Genomic DNA, 20144 nt, shown 5'->3' on the forward strand with positions numbered 1-20144 from the left:
TCTTAGATGCTGAATGTGCATTTTCTCAACCACATCCCCATTTTAAGCGATTTCTTCTTTGGTTGGCAGTAAGTTGTTTCCCCAGGTAGTTCCCATTGCCACCTCCTGCTCCCTCAGCCCTGGACGTGTCCACAGGTCTGCCCGAAGGGGACCACCACCAGAAAGGGGGCAACATGCCGGACCTGGCCCCTCCAGAGGAGGACGAGAACCTGTTCCTAAGCCCAGGCACCAAGGGGAATGGACCCCAGGGTTTCAGGGAAACTCCATACATTCCCAAGTCAGAGCTAAGCTCCAGGCACGCCTGGACACGTGTTGCTACCCTGACATCCCAAATGCCTGTCCACACATTGCATGCATGGTGCCCCACGCATTGGATACTATTGTTCATAGCCCTTTTTTCAATTTCCAAGAACATGTAACATAGTTCAAAGGAATAAAATGGCTCTATTTTTATATAACACACAAACATTTGACTATTGTATTTCTCACATCTCTTCTTGTGAGCACTAGACTTTTTCTATTTTAGTCAGATTTTGTTTGAAACTTTGCTTTCATATGGACTCTCAGCAGAAAAGTATTTATTGCCAGTTATCTATTAACCACACACACACACACACACACACAAGACTTTTGACTTGTAGTTTTAAAGATTAACCCTCAACGTTACCTTCATAACTGTCTTGACATTTTGGGTTCTGTCAATTTTCTTTTGCTTTTTAAAATTTATTCTACTTTTGCACTTCAGACCAATTAAATTTGATTTTGTTTTGCGTGAAAAAAATACATGTCAGTTCTTCCCTACTTGATCTATAGATTCAATGTAATTACAAAAGTTATTTAATGGATATTGACAAACTGATTATAAAGTTTACATGGAGAGACAAAAGACCCAGAGACCCAACACAGCATTGAAGGAGAAGAACGAAGTCAGAGGACTGACACTGCCCAACTTCAAGACTTAGTATAAAGTTATAGTAATCAAGACAGTGTGGGATTGGCGAAAAAATAAATCAATAGACCAGATTAGAGAGCCAGGAAATATACCCACATAATATGGTCAATGCATTTTTGACAAAGGAATAAAGGCAATTCAATGGGGGAAGGAGTCTTTTGAACAAATGATGCTGGAATAACTGGACAAACACATACAAAAAAGAGAGAGAGAGACTTAATGCTACAGTCTTTACCTTTCAGATCCAGAACAAGATCTAGACACTGACTAACACTTTCACAAAAATTAACTCAAAATAGGTCATAAGTCTAAAACTTGAACACAAAAGAAGATAATGTGGGAGAAATCAAGGTGACCTTGGGCTTCTGGATTGCTGCCTGTGTTCCCTTTCTTGGTTTATAGGTGTTCACTTTGTAATCGATTGCTGAGCAGTGCATGCTTTTGTGTGGGCTTTGTTATATGTACCTTTCTTTTTTATAATAAAGGTAAAGTACATAGAGAGTCTCTATATATAAAAGCCTAAGCGACCATCCAGCCAATAGCTATGATGCACACTGACCACCAGGGGGCAGACGCTCAATGCAGGAGATGCCGAGCTGTGATGACGTGGCAGCTGTGGTTCTCGGGTGACACACCCAAAACGGAACCAGAGAGGAGGAAGCCGAGAACCGCCTTCTCGCAATCTGGGACCCTTCAGGGGATGTCTGAGAGCCGGTTTCGGCCAGATCCCCACAGGCCAGGCCTCTAGTTACTATATAAGATGGGAGTGGAGGAACCTGCATTAGAGTGTTTTAAGGTCTGGTACTATACAGGAGTAAGGATATTGCTTAAGCTAGACTTCGTTAAGAATGCATGCTATCATTTGGTGATCATTAAAAGAGTAGAAATGGGATAGAGCTTCAAATAGAGGAAAGATGTTTAAAAATCCAATCAATTCAAAACGGCAAAAGATCAGAAACAATCCCAGACTAAAATGTATTGTGTAGAAATGCATGCATCATTGTCAGACTACGCAAGTCCTGTGAAGTGATTTGCAGCACTATTAAGTCAGGGCGTTGCTCCGAGGCTTTGCGTTAGTAAGGGCAATGTTTTGTTTCTTCATTTGGGTGTTTTATAAGCTTGTTTCTTTTTATACTTATTAACTATACGTTTATACTTTATGTACTTTTCTGAATGTGTTTCTATTTCAAAATGTAAAAGGTTTCAAAAAAGAAAAATCAATTTCTATAACTCTAATAGTTGAGTCAAATCACATGATCATCTCAGAGATGCAGAAAATATTTTGATAAAATTTATATTTTATAAATTATAAATTTTAAAAGCCCTATTTTTAAAAAGCAAGCATTTTTATGATAAAGGATGTGTATCTATATGTACGTATATGTATAAATAAGAACCTCAAACTAATGCAAACATCACCCTTAATGCTACAGTCTTTACCTCTGAGATCCAGAGCAAGACAAGGATGCCACCCATCACCACTTCTGTTCAGCGTTGTATGTCCCGTAATCATAGGACAAGAAAAAAGGCCAAAAGACGAGAAAAAAGAAACAGGTTTTTATTTATTATGACATAGTTAATGTATGCGGAAGATCCAAAAATACACAGATTATTAGAATTGATGATAAAGATAACATCAAATCTAGGGTGTTCCAGGAACACATGGTCTAAGCATGAAGCCAAGACTGATAAAACCCTCAAGACCTTAGGAACATGTACACGGTGCCTCAAATTCCTATAAGGATTTTCAGAATGTAAGTCACTGCCTTACAATATCTCCAGGAAGCCCAAGGTGAAGAGCTTATCTGAGAACAACTTGGGAGGTGGCTTTTCTAATGGCCTGAACCCCAGGAACATTCACTGGAAGCTCCAAGCTCCTAGGAGAAGGGTAGTAGCAGAAACCCTGCTTGCTGGCCTGGACTCCTTCAGGGAGACCAGATGTAGACCTTAGATGGTCTCCAGGGAAGAAGCAGGCTGAGCCACAGCTGCCAGCACAGGCCATTTCGGACGAAAAGGACAGGGCAGAGCTCCGGGGGAACAGCCGAGGGCCACAGAGGAGCATTCCACGGTTAGGGTTATGTCTTCCTTTCCTCGGTGAGGAAACAGAGAACATGATGAAATCATTTAAAGTCTCAGTGCCAAAACAAACGCGTCGCCCTTCGGCACCATTGCAACACAAGTTCTCTTCTACCTTAAAAAAAACAGAATTGATCATAAAGTGGCATCTCTTAATATGGTGTTTGGGAACCTTGGCCCCTGATTAAGTCAGAGACCCTGAACCTCAGACTCCGTTTTATTAAAAAAATAATAATAATAACGTGGGAGGGGGCGGAGGGCTTATCCTACAGGACTCAGGGTGGCTGTGAGATTGTAACCACGCCATGAACTTGAAGAGGCCAGGAACAACGCTGCCCAACAGGAGCTACTGGACTGTTCAGAAACATCAAGCACCCGCTTGCCTCAGCTCGGGCTCCTCCCCCAGGTCCTTATCTGCAGGTCTTTCCCCAGAGGTGCCGGCCCTGCCGCCTTTTCTGTCCTTAGAACTCAGCAGGACCTAAGTTCTAACTCAGGCCAGTGCTCACCGCTCTCCCAGACCCAGACCGGCGCTCCAGGGGGATGTGTGCAGGGCCACCCCGCCTGACCGCAGAGGCGGAGCTCAGTCAGGCTGTGCAAGAGCTGGATGGCTGTCAGCACCCGCAGGGACCTTGCTCCCGGGTCGTCTGTAGTAACCGCTGGCGATGGCTTGTAAACTCCTCCGGGTCCCTTCCCTGGGGGGGTGGGGGGTGGGGGGGAGGTGTGTGTCCCTCTGGGAATGAGTAAGAAGGGCTATGGGGCGGCACCCAAAGGCGGGAGAAAGAGCCAGAGCGGAGGAGGGAGTGCCGAAGGCCGGCGGGTGGGGGGTGTCCTCACTTGGCATCCTGACCAGCAGGCCTGTCCGTCACACGCCCACTCGGAGGAGGGGCGCGCCCTGGACGTGACTTTCACGGACACTCCCAGGCGGGATCACAGGGCCAGGCCGGCGGAGCGGGGTCACCGGCCGAGAAGGGGCGGGGTAAGAAGCCTGGCCGGCTCTCGGACCCGGACCCTCCGATCGCCGGTCCGCAGCAGCAGGCACCGTGCGCTCCGTCCACCGCTGGGCGTGTGCCGAGCTCGCTGGGCGGGGCGGGGCAGCGCGAGGGCAGCCTGTGTGCGGGGCGCACCGCCCGCAGCGGGGCTCCGGGGGCGCAGCCGAGTCAGCATGCCGGGGCCGCGGGCACTGCTGCTGGCCCTCCTGGGGTCCTGGCTCCCGCTCCTGGAAGGCGCCAGGATCCTGACCGTGGTCCTGTACGGTGAGTGTCCGCCGTCCTGGAGCTCGCGCCTGGGGGCAGGCCGGTGAGGACCCTCCTCCCCGGGGGCTGACCCCTCCTCCCCGGGGGCTGACCCCTCCTCCCCGGGGGCTGACCCCTCCTCCCCGAGGGCTGACCCCGGGGCTGACCCCTCCTCCCCGAGGGCTGACCCCTCCTCCCCGGGGGCTGACCCCTCCTCCCCGGGAGTCTGACCCCTCCTCCCCGGGGGCTGACCCCTCCTCCCCGGGGGCTGACCCCTCCTCCCCGGGGGCTGACCCCTCCTCCCCGGGGGCTGCCCAGTCGGCTGCAGACAGCGGCCCCTGGGAAAGCAGGGGCCTCCCTGAAGCTGAGAGCAAGCTGGGAGGAACCTCAGTCCTAGGATCAAGTTTCTGGGGGTCTCTCCTTCTTTAATGCAAACCAGAACCCTCAGGTTTCTCCAGGGGCCGGATGGGCGGGCTGCAGGCATCCCAAGAGGCCTGACTTCAGGCCCTAAATAAGCATCTCCTGCCAGACACATTCACACGCCAAGGACCTTCTGTGCCCCTCTCCCGCATTGCCTCCTGGAGTCGCCTTCTAGCCATTTTCTGCTTCTCTCTGTGGCAAGCACTTCCAGGGAGGAGGGTCTCAGCAGGCGCCCTGACGTGTCTGCTAGGAGAAGCCACCTGCTGACCACCCTGTGCACACAGTGCCTGAATAAGGGACATGGCCCTGAATAAGATGTAGACTATTTCCTAGGAGGAGGGATGCTCTGAGCTAGTCCCAGGGGCAGGGAGCCCCTGGTCACAGGACAGGGGAACTAGAGGAGGGTTGCTAGGGGTGGGGCCTCAGGGGGTGGGAGTCAAACTCCATGAGGACTTGAGGGTCCAGAGCACCCTTACCCACACAGGAAGTGAGGAGGGGAAGGAAGTTTTCCTTGGCCCCACCCTCCAGCCAGGACGAAGCTCCCCTGACCCCCTTACCCTCCCATCGTGGCTTTTCTCTCCATGCACCTCACAAAACGGAAGCCTTGCTCCTAGGGGGAAGCCATTATCTACTGATGGACCGGGTGTCTCAGGTTCTTCAAGATCATGGGCATGATGTCAGCTTTCTTCAACAGAGTGACCTGCATTTCCCACCAGGTATCGTCTTATTCTGTGGACTAGTACTGTCTAATTCCAATACAACGTGAGCCACAAATACAAGCCCCATAATGTAACTGCTAAGATTCCAGAAGCCACATGAAACAATTAAAAGGAGACAGGTCAAACTAATTTTAATAGCATATTTTATTTAACCCCATATACCCAAAATATCATTTCTACATGTAAACACTATAACTATTATTAATGAGATATTTCACACTTGTTTATACTAAGTCTTTGAAATCCGATGTGTGTTTTACAGTTCACACTAGCCACACTTCAAGTGCTCCAGGGGGACCACACTGGACACTAGTGTTTGGACCCTCCTTCCATAGATGACACGCTGTGAGTGCCTTGTACAGGCTAAACGTTCTGCAAAACCTCATGTTAGTTCTCTGAATTACTGTAATGGAGAAAGATAGGTGTACTGGTTTAGGGCCATCTTAGACTATGACCTTGGCAATAGCAAGTTTGAAATGCTATTGGCTCTGCTCATCTTCTGTATTCCTCTATCTCCACCGCCCTCACTGCATCCGCAGCCCCTTCAGGCAAACAATTCACACACATTTCCGTAAATAAAATGCTGCTTTATTTATGTTGCTCGAAATCTTGCCTCTAGTTTGTGAAGATTGGATCAAAATGTTTTTCTGACTGATAAGAATTCCAGGAAAAAAAAAAAAAAGCAGTGAAACTGCAAGAGAAACTTATCTAAGAAGTAATCAAGAAAAAAATTTAGAACTAGAATACACAAGTCTTTATATTGAAAGGCCCCATCTAGCACCTAACACAAAGAATAATAAAATAAAAAGGCCTATGGCAAGGCAAATCATGGCAAAATTTCAGAATACCAATGATTAATAAAAATAACCTAAACGTTTTCATATATTTCAATAATGAATAAGACTCAGAATGACATCAAGCTTTTTGGCATTGGCATTGCACACAGAAAACCAACAAGAGTCAGCAATAAAACAATCTCAAAGGCTTTCCTTTTCATATAAATTTTAAGTTTCTCAAAAAGTAGAAGTAACGACAGGATTTAGGCTGATCAGAACAACCGGGAACCGAGAAAGAGGAAGACAAAGGGCTACAGGGGTCCTCAAACTTTTTAAACAGGGGGCCAGTTCACTGTCCCTCAGACCGTTGGAGGGCCGGACTTTAGTTTAAAAAAAACTATGAACAAATTCCTATGCACACTGCACATATCTTATGTTGAAGTAAAAAAACAAAACGGCAAAAACACCCGCATGTGGCCCGCGGGCCGTAGTTTGAGGACGCCTGGTAGAGAATAGAATTGGCAAAACAAAAGTGTGGAAGATTTGCTGTTCACATGGACAGCAGTCATCTAGTTTTAATCAATGAGAAGATCTAGGAGGAACATCTCCTGGAAAACAGTTATTCAATAAGTTGACCTAATTGAAAATTGTATTGAGAGAATATTGGAGGGAGTTGAGACTGACCAACAGGCACAGAAACAAAAGAAAACAAACTCAATGAAACAAGTGAAAAAGGAGGGTGATTGTTAATTCTAGGGCCGAGAAGGGACACAAATGGAAAGAAATCACATGACGACATACTATTTGGCTTAAAAATGAATAAATTTTACACAGTCATCCTAATGTAAACTCAGAATGTTTAACGCAATATTGTGACATGACTGAGAAGATGCTTCTTTGGACAGCTCTGACTCGTTCCTGGAGATCTGGATGGCCATGTGCATATGGGGGGCTGTGCATGTGCTCAAGAAAGACCGGAGAAGGTCCTCGCTGCTCACGAGCGGCTCGCTGGGAGCCTCTGAGCAGGCAGGAAATGAAGGCTCTGGCAGCATCATAAACTTCCTGCCAGCGCAGTGAAAATGGGCCCACCACACACACACAGAGCCCCTTGGCAAGGGTTAGGGCACTTACAGTTGCACGTCATTTGAGGAAATCTCAGCCTAATTAGATTAAATGACCAATCACTAACTGATCAGAGACTCTCATCGCTAAACATGACAGGCAAATTAGGTTTTACAGAATTAGTTCAGGAAAGGCATTAAACAGCAGTAACAACAACATCAACGATGAACAGCAACAAGAATAAACTGAGGATGGGGGAAATCATAACAACAAAAAAATTTTATGAGAGATACAAAGAAATAGGAAAATATGTCAACAGAAAGCAGTGAACAGAAACTGTCTATGAGGAAGCCCAGACAATGGATTTACTAGACAAAGACTTTAGATCAATGATTATAAATCTATTCAAGGACCTACAGAGAGTTGCATCTAAAGAACAAAATAAAAGTAAGAGAACAATGAGAGTGACTGATAATAAGTTTGAGATATCTTTTGAGGATGAGAAATGTTCTAAAATTGGTTGTGGTTATGGTTGCACAACCCTGCAGACTTACTAAAAGCCTCTAAAGTTTTTTAAAGGTGAATTTATGATACATGAGTTATATCTTAACAAGATGTTTTAGAGAAAAAATCCTGAGAAATAAGTGAAAGGACTAAAATTGGGTTTCAGCATTCCTTTTAACATGCATAGGTGTGTGACATTTGATTAAATTTTCTCTTCTATCTCTTCTTAGGTTTTAAAAGAGAGAAAACATACCAAACTGTCTATTGGTCTCCTCCTGAAGAATTTAAACAGGAATTCAAGAAAAATTTAGATTTCTTTACAAAGGAAGCTTTGCTGGGAAGGTAATAGCTTTTTTTAAAAAAAAATAAAAGTAAAGCAATTATTATTTGAGAAATATGAATGAATGAATGAATAGAAATATCTCCATCATCACTGAATCAATCACTCAGGCAGTCTTGAGGATGCGGCACTCTGGTTAACATTCCCAGCATGTTCAGTTTTCAAGCCTGAATGAGTAGAAATATAAATTTTAAAAGATGCTTCCCTTTACCTTTAATCTCTCCAGCTCAGGGACAGTGATGGGCAACTCACCATTTCATCGCTGGATAAAGTCATAGTAACTCAATTTTACTTCCTTCTGTTCCTTTCTGTCCTATAAACTTTTTTGATGATGGGGTCACTTACGAAGATTGATTTTTGCAGAACTTGAGCCTGGCCATTTACGGTTCATTCAATGCAGAACTCTGGGACTCACTCTCAGCCTTACAGAGAGTAAGTCACGAGGCCACTCATCTGAAACTCGAAATAACAAGAAACGCTCATCTTAAGCATGAAATCGCTGAAAGGAAAACCATGCCTGTCTGCATTAATGAGAAGTCCTTGCTCCTCCTTCATTTCTGCTAAATGATGCTTCTCCCCATGAAGGCATTTTTGAATACGTCCTCCTCCATAAAAACCTATTTTATTTACTCCATTGCTCCCTCCAAACTTCTCTATACCGCTGTCTTAGCACTTAATTTTGTGCTTTGTCTTTTTCATTAAAAAGGTTTATTGGGGACTTACTACGTGCCAGGCAATGTAGGTGTTAGAGACAGCGCAGAGAATGAAAGAGGCTGAAAAGACAAACAAACCCACCCCAACTCCTCCCTCTGTTCCCTCCTCCGACTAGACTGTGCAGGAAACACACCCTTTTAGAGCATGTCCCACAGGCCCTCGCACTGTTTCTGTGCGTCTTTGCTCTCCCATGTTAGTGAATATTGATACTTTCATGTGCTAATTTCCAAAAATTTATAGCACATGCCCTCAGTTTCTCAAAACTATCCCATGTGTTACCTGAAATGCTTTTTTTTTTTAAAGCCTAAAGGATCCCCACTGGTTTATATGAAATTGACAGAAGCACCATGCTAACTGTTAGACGAGTTAAATTGTTTCTACACTTTCACAATGCCCAGCTCTGTCCTTTGAAATACTTAGAAAACGTATTAATATTTACTTTATTATTTGTAATGATTTGCTGAACCTCTTTCCCTGTTAAACTGTAAGCTCTGTGAGGCCAAAGGCCGTATTTTCCTTGCTTGCTGCTGGAGCCACAGAAGCTGCCATACTGTGCAGCACGCGGTGGCATAGTAGCCACCAGGTAAACTTCATTGCACTACCTGATGACCAAGATTTATTAAAAATACTAGACCGAAGTATGTCACATCTTTCTTGACTAGCTTTGGACAGGTATTGAAACCTTTGATTTGTCCCATAAATAATTAGGAAAATTATCCCAAACTGAGCATTGAATTCAAGAAGCCTCCTTAGACTACTCTCCTTCTGGCTTAAACTAGCTGTCTGTTTTTTTAAATTTATCTACACTAATAAAATAGAAATATGCAAATTGACCATACCTTTGCAACACCCACCAGCCAATCAGGAGTGAGTATGCAACTCAACCCAACAAAGATGGCGGGTTAATTTACATACACAGGTGCTGAGCGGCCGGGGGCAGCCAGGGGCACCGCCCACCCAGCCACTCCAGGCCTCTGGGCAGTGTGGGAAGGCAGAAAGGCGGCTCCGGGCCAGAGCAAAGGCGGTGCCAATAGCCAGGGGAAGGAAGGCCCATTCTTGCACGAATTTTCGTGCATTGGGCCTCTAGTATATATATATATTTCGTGCATTGGGCCTATAGTATATATATGTATATATATATATTTGTTTTTGTCTTTGAAATGATCCAATCAGAACCCCCTTGTCAAATTGACTGAGTCCTAAACCACCTGTGGTTTGGTCACGTTCGTTTTCCCCTCATAATCTCAGGTCCTTTCGGAAGAAGCCTGCCCTGCCCATCACTCTGCTCAGATGACAAAACAAAAACAAAAACAAAAGCAAAACTTCCTCACACTGGTCCCCGATAATGATCCGTAATTATCCTCACAGGAAAGATGTTCTTTACTGAAACGGACGTTTTAACAGCTTTTGTCCCAACATTAGTTCTTCCCATCTCATTCTTTCTTTCAGCTTTAAGAATAGCTGAACCCTTTAATTTAGAGGCATGTGAGTGGTGGCATGCCCTGCGCTCTTATGCGGGGGAAAATGCACATTCACCGTCCCTCTGCCTCCAGAACAGGAGTCCTCCCCCTGTCTGCACATTACAGTCATGGGGGAGCTTTGAAAGCATGCTTAGGTCTGCGGCCCACCAGCGGAATGTCTCATGTAAATTATGTATGGTGAAGGACAGCCATAGATGTATTTGTAAGCTTCCCAGCAAGTATACAGTCAGAGCAGAGACCGCCCTGCCCGAGCCATGTCTCTGCCTCTCCCTCCCCCCACTTCCCCTCCAGAGGACACAGGGCAGGGCTCTCTCCTGAGGGTTCTAGGTGGGGGCCTTCGCTTTCGCAAGAGGGGGTCACACGGCTGACTGCCCATCATTTAGTTCATGAAGTGACTGCCTAGCTCCTGGGCATGGGGAGTGGGAATAGCACTTTCCAGCTAATACTCGGGCCATGAAATCGTCACTGTGGGATCCCTTGGCTAGGGCATGTGTCAAGTGCTGAACAATTGTAGCCCATGTTTAAACTTTATTAAAAGAAAAGTAAATCGATTCCCAATGAAACAAAGTAAAACCTCTAGTCGAAACTGACCTAGGACATTGATCCTCAGCGGGGTTTTAAGAATCTCTATCACAGGAGAGGCCCAAGAGCTGAAAGCCAGAGGCTGGCAGATGGTCCTGGCACACAGCTTTTATTTTATTTGTTTGTTTGTTTATTTATTTATTTATATTTTTTATTTTTAAATATGTTTTATTGATTTTTTACAGAGAGGAGGGGAGAGGGATAGAGAGTTAGAAACATCGATGAGAGAGAAACATCGATCAGCTGCCTCCTGCACACTCCCTACTGGGGATGTGCCCGCAACCAAGGTACATGCCCTTGACCGGAATCGAACCTGGGACCCTTCAGTCCACAGGCCGACGCTCTATCCACTGAGCCACACCGGTTAGGGCTGGCACACAACTTTTAGAGGTTGACCGTGCTGTCCCTCCACTTGTGCTCACGGCACTCTGTCATTAAGATGCTCATATCCCCAGGAACACAAGTCCATACATGGGTGCGTTGAGAGCAAGGTTAACTTAGGATTGAAGGCCGTACAGAGCATCATAGATGAGCTTCCGCGCTCAGCCAGGAGAGAGCCATCAGGGCACAGGCCACAGTTGGTAACATCTCCCAGAGCAGGCACGCCTTCAAAAGATGGTGGGATGAGGGGAAGAAAGGAAGAGGGAAGAGAGCAGAGACACCCTAGGCAGCAGAGAGAATGGCAGCAGAGACAAAAACAAGGAAATGGCCCGGTGGGGTTGGAGGCATAGAAACGCCAGCTCTGGAGCAGACAGTTCTCCGGCCAGTGGTACAGCGGGCAGGCGCTGCCAGACATGATTGTTCCTGCTCCAAGCAAGATTTTTCGAGAGTTTTCAGATGAGCACTTGCCACGAATATTGAACATCTCTCCCTTCCTTTTCTTCCCCAGGAGCCCACTCACAAACCTTTTGGAGATAATGAAGCTATTTGCGACGCAGTGTAGTGATTTGCTGAGGAGGACAGATATCATGGGCCCCTTAAAAAATGGGAGTTTCGACCTGGTGGTGGTGGATGGTTTAGATCTCTGCGCTTTCCTGATCGCCGAGAAGCTGGCAAGGCCGTTTGTGGCCGTCCTGGGCACCACGTTCGGAGTGACGCATTTTGGGCTGCCCGAGCCCGTGTCCTACGTTCCAGACTTCCACTCCTCCCTGACCGACCGCATGGGTTTCTGGGGCCGAGTGACGAACTCTCTGATGTTCTTCATTTCTTCCTTGAGGCAGTGGTACATCCACGCTCAGTTCGAGAGCACGATCAGAGAACATTTCCCCGAAGGCTCTAGGCCGGCGTTATTTCATCTTCAACGGAAAGCAGAGCTGTGGTTTGTTAATTCTGACTTTGCCTTTGATTTTGCCCGGCCCCTGCTTCCTAACACTGTGTATGTTGGAGGTCTAATGGCCAAACCTGTGGAGCCGATACCTCAAGTAAGTCAACCCTTTGTACGCAGACGTAGAAATTGCTAAACATTTCTCCCAGGCGACCGTCCGAGTTTTCTGCTGCCCCCCCCGCTAACCCCCCCGTAGCACCAGAGCTTCACTTACTCCACATCCACCGTGGGGTGTTGTTGGTCTTTTTATCTGAGCTGTTTTGGTGAGCGCCAAATGCTGCCTCCAGTTTCGGGGTTTTGTTTGTTTGTTTTTATTTGTTTTTTAAACATGTGTGTTTATTGACTTCAGAGAGGAAGGGAGAGGGAGAGAGAGACAGTAACATCAATGATGAGAGAGAATCATTGGTCGGCGGCCTCCCACACACTGGGGATCGAGCCCACACTCAGGCATGTGCCCTGACTGGGAATCAAACCCTGACCTCCTGGTTCATAGGTCGATGCTCAACCACTGAGCCACGCCGGTCCGGCTACTTCTGTGTCTTTGATGCTCTACATTCTGAGCTGGGTTGTAGCTTTTTATGCATTCTTGAGAGATCTACCATCATCCCCGCCCCCCCCCTCCCCCAAATTAGGTCTTCCCTTACCCTATAGCCACCACCACAATGGGGAAAGGAGTAGTTTCATTGCCTCGAGGAGTCGCTTGTGGGAGAGGGGAATGTAGAGACAGTGATGAAAGGCGCTCTGGGAAGCCCACTCTGAGAGCATCATTTGGGTAGAGTGGAGGTTGAGGGGAGCACAGATACCCTTGAACTTCACAGCTTGCCTGTGGCATAGCCCATGTAGGTCGCTGGGAACTGCGAAAACGGAGAAGCACTCGAGATTCGCTGTGTGAATTGTGACTTGCGGATCCTGAGTCTCTCTCCCTAACCGCCTTCCAGCCCCACGCATTTCTGCTGCTTCCCAGCAGCGGTAGATGAGATCCAGCTACTGAGCAGTGGGATCCAGCTTATTTCCCAGGCTCCTCTGGGGGAGCCCACAGTGCAGGGGGAGGGCAGGGTCGGTACGGTCCTCTGGAGGGTGCTATCGAAAACCGCCCCGGTCTTCCCTCCTGACCCCTACGAGGAGAACTTGAAATTTAACCCATCATTATATATAGAGTGATGAACAAGAACAGACCCAGAAACAAGGAGGCATGGATCAGACTGTCGGGCCTCGGGGGGAGGGTAGGGAAGGGTGGGGATAAAGGGGAGAGATCAACCAAAGGACTTGTGTGCAGACATATGAGCCCAACCAATGGTTAAGGACAACAGGGGGGTGGGGGCATGTGTGGGGAGGGGGGTGGGATGGAAATGGGGGGACGAGGACAAATATGTGATACCTTAATCAATAAAGAAATTAAAAAAAAAAAAGAAAGAAAAAAAAAGAAAAAAAAAAAGAAAAAAAAAAAGAAATTTAACCCATCAAATTCCAAAGCCTGGAGAGACAGGATGGACCATTCTTGTGGTCCTGAGACATCGAGGCTCAGCAAACTCTCTTGCAGGCCATCCAGCCTCAGTAGATGGGATCCTGTAAGAAGGGGAGTCTGGGGTGCACCCGGCACAGGGGAGGCACACAGAGTTCACGTGAGAGGTGTGTGTGCTCCATGAGCAGTGGGACTCTTGCTGTGGCCGGGCAGCCACGGGACCGTCTCCGCTCTCTCCAGGAACTCGAGGACTTCATCGCCCAGTTCGGCGAGGCGGGTTTCGTGCTTGTGGCCCTGGGCACCGTGGTGAACGTGACTCAGTCCCAGCAGGCTCTGGAGCAGATGCACAGGGCCTTTGCGCAGCTGCCGCAGGGGGTGATATGGAAGTGCAGCCCTTCTCTCTGGCCCAAAGACCTCCCATTGGCAGCGAATGTGAAACTCGTGGACTGGCTTCCTCAGAGCGACCTCCTGGGTAAGGGCCCCCTCTCTGCGGGCAGCTGCCGTGTCTGCCTTTCTCGCTCCGGTTACTTGTCCTTCAGGGCTCGTTGCAGCCCTCACCCCTACCTGGGCACTCCACCATCACGGGAAAGGAAAGCGTGTGTGAGCGAAAGGCAAAGTACCAGGAAAGCTTGGCATTCTGGGCTCGCTTCATTCATTTGTACCCAGCCCAGTTATCTCCGCCACCAGCCACCTTCCAGAGGGGGACTTGGAAGGGGCAAGGGCTGGGGACCAGCCCATCGGTGCTTTGGGACACACCTGTGCCCACAGGAGGGAAGTCGCTGCCGCACAGTGGCCTCCAGCCGCCTGCTCTTCACACACAGACACGGAGCTAGCTCTTCCTCACCCCAGGTGGCCTTGCCGTGTGACAATATTCCTCATCGTCCTGTCTGAGATGTCCTGAGGGGCTTCCTCGCTGGCCTGTGCTGCCCTCTGGGGACACCTCATGGGCACAGCGGCAGATGGGATCTGAGTGCCTGGTGAATGGAAATACAGGTGTTGGCTCTCCTCCTGCAAACGTATTTCACTGGCCTGTGGGAGAGCCCAAGCCGTGCCCTCTACAAAAGCACGTGGTTTCTGAGTTCCTGGGCTGGACAAATGCTTCCTCAACCTTTATTTTGCTCCAAATGAGAGAGGGACAGTAGGCCTGGGACTGGCAATACAAAGGCATAAGGCACACTCCCTGCTTAAAGATGATGTGGAGGGATGCCGAGCGGATAGAGGGACGAATGCTGGGAGACACTGAGCTTAGTTCTGTCTCTGCATTCTCGGCTGCAGCAGGTCTTAGACCCATGCTTCTGAGGGTGCTCACAGAGTGTCTCCCAGGCAATTGCCTCTTTACATTGGTTCCCAGATGCCTCTAGATTCCCTTATCATGTGTCCCTGACAATGCCGCCTTCCCAAGTTCTGGAAATTCCTTCTTAGGCCTTATCCTTCCTCTCGTTCCTCTTTGTCCTAGCTCACCCCAGCATCCGCCTGTTTGTCACCCACGGAGGAATGAACAGTGTGATGGAATCCATCCAGCACGGCGTGCCCATGGTGGGCATTCCTCTCTTTGTAGACCAGCCTGGAAACTTAATCCGAGTAGAAGCCAAACATCTGGGTGTCTCCATCCCGATCGAACAGCTCAAGGCGGAGACCCTGGCTCTTAAGATGAAACAAGTCATCGGAGACAAGAGGTATGTAGTGGATCTGGCCAGAGGGTCCCCTCCCCTCCACTAAACTAAATGGACCTATTTCCACCAAAGGCCAAGTTAGACAATTGAGCCTTCTATTTCAATAAGAGGAATTTAGGACAGATGAGAGGGAGAATTTTATTTTTAAAAGAAACTTTACAAGAGTTTCTCTCTTAGAGTTTTTGTTCTCTTGATATGCGTAATATGCAATTCTAACCAGTTGTGGGGTGTGTGGGGGCTCCTTTTATTTCTTCATGTTCATATTTCTTTCCTCTACTGGCCTCTGTCCTTAGCTGTTCCTGAACATTCTCTCCGTTCACCTCCAATGTCTCCTCTTCAGAGAGGCCTTCTCTGATCAACCCCTGTTATGCTATGTTATTCCCTCCATTACGTGTTTCATAATTATTCTACATGTTACTTTACGTATGTATTGACCTTTCCTCCAACTAGAGTGTAAGCTCCATGAGCAGAGGAGGGCCATGTCTGTCTTACTGATCACAACCTACCTCACTGCCTTGCACACAGTAGGCACTCAGCAAGTAAGTTCTGGACGAGTGAAGAGAACATATCCTCTAAATCAGGGCTCAAGAAACACGATTAGGTGCCTGAGGCCCATGAGTCCCTCGAATGGTGAAATTGTGAAAAACACATGTGTTTGCATATATACATTTTCTGGAGGGTGTTTTCTTTTTTTTTTTTAATATTTGCTTTTTAAAATTTTTATTGATTTCAGAGAGAAAGGGAGGGGAGAGGGAGAGATAGAAACAGCAACGATGAGAGAGAATCATTGACCAGCTGCACACCCCCTACAGGGGATTGAGGCCTCACCCTGGGCATGTGCCCTTGACTGGAATCGAACCTGTGAGTCTTCAGTCTGCAGGCCAACACTCTATCCACTGAGCCACACCAGCTGGGGCTGGAGGGTGTTTTCATAATGTTCATCAGCTTCTCAATGGAGACTAATGTCCAGGAAAGCCACGGGCTACTGCTCTGGAGGGGCCGTTCCATCCTGCAGCGGCTCCTGGATGGCTTTCAGCGTGATGCCTGGGGCAGGGCAGCCCCGACACGCCCTGGGGACCCTCCTATGCCACCTTCCTGGCAGGCAGGTAATGCTTGCAAATGAATGCACTGAATGACACAGGCTCTGAGCACTGAGACTTGGGGGCCTGTGTGTATCAGGGTGGCTCTGGTCTGACAGCTCTCTGGACATTCCGGCACTCTGGGCTCCCGTCCTCTGCCCCAGAGGTTCTGAGACGCCTCGACTGTCCCTTGCTCGTGGGCCTCTCCCCGCTATGAGCCTGCTCCCCATGAGGAAGAAGCATGCACTGCAAAGGGCTGCAACTTCAACTCATGACCATAGGCCTGCCAGGGCCCTTACTGATGCCTGATGACCTTATTGCATTTTCCTAATCATCTTTCCCACTCACTCTCCTCTTACTGTTTTACCTTCATCTTCTCACACCGCCAACGTGGTTTTCTCGCTCATCCTCAGTGTATACTTGCCGGGGTTCTTGTTCCAGCATTAAGAAGGATTCAGCAATCTGGAGAAAGGCTGTGTGTAGATTAAGTAGGAGTCCAGAGATGAAAGATAATTTTGAAAGGCATTGGGGGTCAGAGGAGCCTAGCTGAAGGAGCTAAGTTCTACTTCTCCTTGTTTCAGAACCCCTTGCTATTTATTAACACAAATTGTCCTAAGGCAAGGTGGAGATAATACACTTCAAAGGGTAGGGTTTCATCTACAGAGTTCATTGTCAGATTGGGGAATAGCCTACGGCTGTTCAGGTGTTTGGCCAGTAGGAGGCAATAACATGTAGATTAAGATGCCCTGAGCTGTCTGGCAGTAAACAATCATCCTATTCAGGTTTGAGGGAAATACCTTTTAGCCATTCCAACAGTTGATAACATATGTGACTCAGCCCTTGTTAAGTCCCCAAGTTCCATCAACCTTTTGATGAAACTCTTGCAATTATGACATGCTGCACCTGGCTTCCGGCATATACTCTTCTTTGTTTTATTTTACTGAAAAAAAGAGAAGCCACCAGCATGTGTTCACCACCAAATTTACCAGCCTACATGCCAAACCTACCTGCCTGTCTGCCTGCCTGCCTGCCTGCCTGCCTCCCTCTACTCCACCTGCTCTTGTGCGTCTCCCTATGGAGGCCAGGCCCTGCCCTGGGGTAGAGGACCACATCCTCTCACCCACTCAAAGCTTTTGCTCCTGTGACTTGCCCCACTGTCTCCTGCATGATTGCTTTTTCTCTTTCTTTTGGAACACTTTCATCAACTGAAAAGCAACTTGCTATAATAACTCTCCAAAGTTGTTTTTCTTCAACTTTCTAATTTGAAAAGTTTCAAACTCTCAGAAAACTTGCAAGAATAATACAATAAGCACTTGCATACCCTTCACTTACATTAACATTTATGGACATGCTGCCATATTTTGTTCTCTGTTTTGCCGAATGTTATACCTGTATATCAATGGCAGCATCCTTGGAGAATTTGTTGCAGACGTTATAACACTTTACCTCTAAAGACTTCAGCCTGTGTCTCCCATGAACAAAGCATTTTCCCACAGAGCCACAGTACAATGATCAGAGTCCAGAAATTTACCATTGAAGGGCCCTCGACTTACAACAAACCATCCTGACACTACCTCACCTCTGGCTATTCCGAATCTTATTCTCCTTCCCTGTAAACTCTTTAAAGGAGTGGTCTGTGCTCTTTGCCAACACTTCCTCCCGACGCATTCTTTCATCAGCCGCTTCAGTAAGGCTCCCTCACTCCACCAAGCAGCCCTGATCCAGGTCACCAGGGGCTTCCTCACCGCCAAAGCAGGGGCGGCTTTTCAATCTCATCTTACTCACCCCATCAGCTTCATTCGTCCCAAAGGGGCACTGCCTGTCCTTGAACAGTGACTGCCGTTGACCCCGACACCATCCTCTCTCAGCTTCCTCCCTTCACTGGCTGCTCCTTCTCAATCTCCTTGGTCGGTTCCTCCTCAACTCCACAGCCTCCAGACTTTGTAGGCCTCCACACCAGCGCCTGGTCCTTGGGTCTCAACTCACTTCTATTCCACATGTAACTCTTGGGGTTCCTGCCCAGTCTCATGTTCGAAACACCCTCTATAGACCTATGTTGATTTCCAAATTGCTATCTGCAACCCAAACCTTCCTGCCAATCGCAGTACATCTTATCACCCTGCTGACTGGCATCTCTTCTTCCTTGTCGAGCAGGCATCTTAAACTTACCATGACCAAATATCAGCTTTGGCCTGCGCCCAACACCCTTAAGCCTGCTGATCAAATCTTCTCCATGCTGTAAATTGTGACTCCATTTTTCTTGTTTATCAGGCCCCGAATTTAGGTGTCTTTCATTTAAAGTTTGTAAAAATGTACATAACAAACACAAGGAAGAATAAGAATGGATATAACAAACATAATTCAAGTTTGTAGAATTATTTATTGTTCCAGGATTTATAACCCAAAGAACTTGCTGATTTAAAATTTATTTTTTGATGATTTAATTTCATTTAGGGCATGAACATTTCAAGAAAAGTCCAATTTGGGAATCCTTCAGAAATTCATTCTTTATATGGTCAGAATCAGCTTTGGCCTGAGAATTGGTGGGATATTTAACATTTGACCTTTGACATTCCTTTGAACTGATCATAGAATGCATATGCATATTTATGCATATATACAGAATATGCATATATACATACATATGTATATAGTGTGCATACATATACATGTATATGCCCAGGTGTGTGTGTGTGTGTGTGTGTGTGTGTGTGTGTATATATATATATATATATATATGTATATATATATATATATATATATATAGCATGCATATATACATGTATATATAAACAAAATGTGTGTATAAGTTTATATGTGATATGCACACACACACACAAATATACACAATATATATATATATTTGCACATTGTATGTGTGTGCGCATCTGCCAACAGCTACAAGTCGGCAGCAGTGGCCGCCAGCATCATCAGGCGCTCTCACCCCCTGACCCCTGCTCAGCGGCTGGTGGGCTGGATCGACCACATCCTTCAGACCGGGGGAGCGGCCCACCTCAAGCCCCACGCCTTCCAGCAGCCGTGGTATGAACAGTATCTGCTGGATGTCTTCTTGTTCCTGCTGGGGGTCACCCTGGGCACCGTGTGGCTCTGTGGGAAGCTGCTGGGCCTAGTGGCCCGGGGGCTGTGCGGGGCCGGGAAGCTGAAGAGGGCCTGATGCACAGAGCAGACTTGGAGGGGTGCTGGGAAGCCACTGGTTTTCTGAAGACTTCCCCCAGCACAGGCCTCCCCTGGGGTCCCCCTCACCCCCACATGGGTCATGGCACCAGAATGGCTTCTCACTCTTTTCTGCCTCTATTTAGACAGTCTTATGCAGCAATCTTGGACTTCTTTTTAAAAATTATGGTAAAATATACATCACATAAAATTGACCATTTTAACCATCCGGTATTCAGTTCAGTGGCATTGAGTACATTCATATATTTGTGCAAATATCACTACCATCCAATTCCATAACTTTTTTCATCTTCCCAAATTAAAACTGTGCACTGATTAAACAATAATTCCCCATTTCCCCGTCCCCACTCCCAGCCCCCGGGAACCTGTGTTCTACTTCCTGTGTCTATGAATTGGAACTTGGCTTCTTGACTCGCCCCTCACCCATGAACCCCTCTATTCAGCCTCAAACCATCAGCAGACAGCCCCCCTTCCCCCCGCACTGCCTGTCCCTAGACTCAGTGCTCTAGTTCATCCCCCTGTCTAGGAGACTTCTATTCCCCCTTTCTTCTTT

The 20144-nt window shown here is 47.3% G+C and overlaps 1 protein-coding gene across 1 annotated transcript; it reads left to right on the forward strand.

Annotated features, from left to right (window-relative positions):
* The first annotated feature begins 4142 nt into the window (after nt 1-4142).
* LOC103298099 (UDP-glucuronosyltransferase 3A2-like) lies at nt 4143-19789 on the forward strand. The gene is made up of 7 exons (XM_054714325.1): nt 4143-4281; nt 5295-5396; nt 7972-8083; nt 11748-12279; nt 13885-14116; nt 15101-15320; nt 19295-19789. Exons 1-7 carry the CDS (start codon nt 4191-4193, stop codon nt 19569-19571), a joined length of 1566 nt encoding a protein of 521 aa, XP_054570300.1. The 5' UTR covers nt 4143-4190; the 3' UTR covers nt 19572-19789.
* The last annotated feature ends 355 nt before the right edge of the window (nt 19790-20144 follow it).

This window comes from Eptesicus fuscus, chromosome 4 (assembly GCF_027574615.1).
Source record: "Eptesicus fuscus isolate TK198812 chromosome 4, DD_ASM_mEF_20220401, whole genome shotgun sequence".
In the NCBI taxonomy this organism is placed as follows: Eukaryota; Metazoa; Chordata; class Mammalia; order Chiroptera; family Vespertilionidae; genus Eptesicus; species Eptesicus fuscus.

Bases quoted from the DNA above. Each gene is read 5' to 3' on its own strand.
- LOC103298099 (XM_054714325.1), top strand. From the start codon at position 4,191: ATGCCGGGGCCGCGGGCACTGCTGCTGGCCCTCCTGGGGTCCTGGCTC. The intron at 5,397-7,971 runs GTATCGTCTTAT...ATCTCTTCTTAG, and splicing joins TGACCTGCATTTCCCACCAG to GTTTTAAAAGAGAGAAAACA. The intron at 15,321-19,294 runs GTATGTAGTGGA...ATCTGCCAACAG, and splicing joins CAAGTCATCGGAGACAAGAG to CTACAAGTCGGCAGCAGTGG.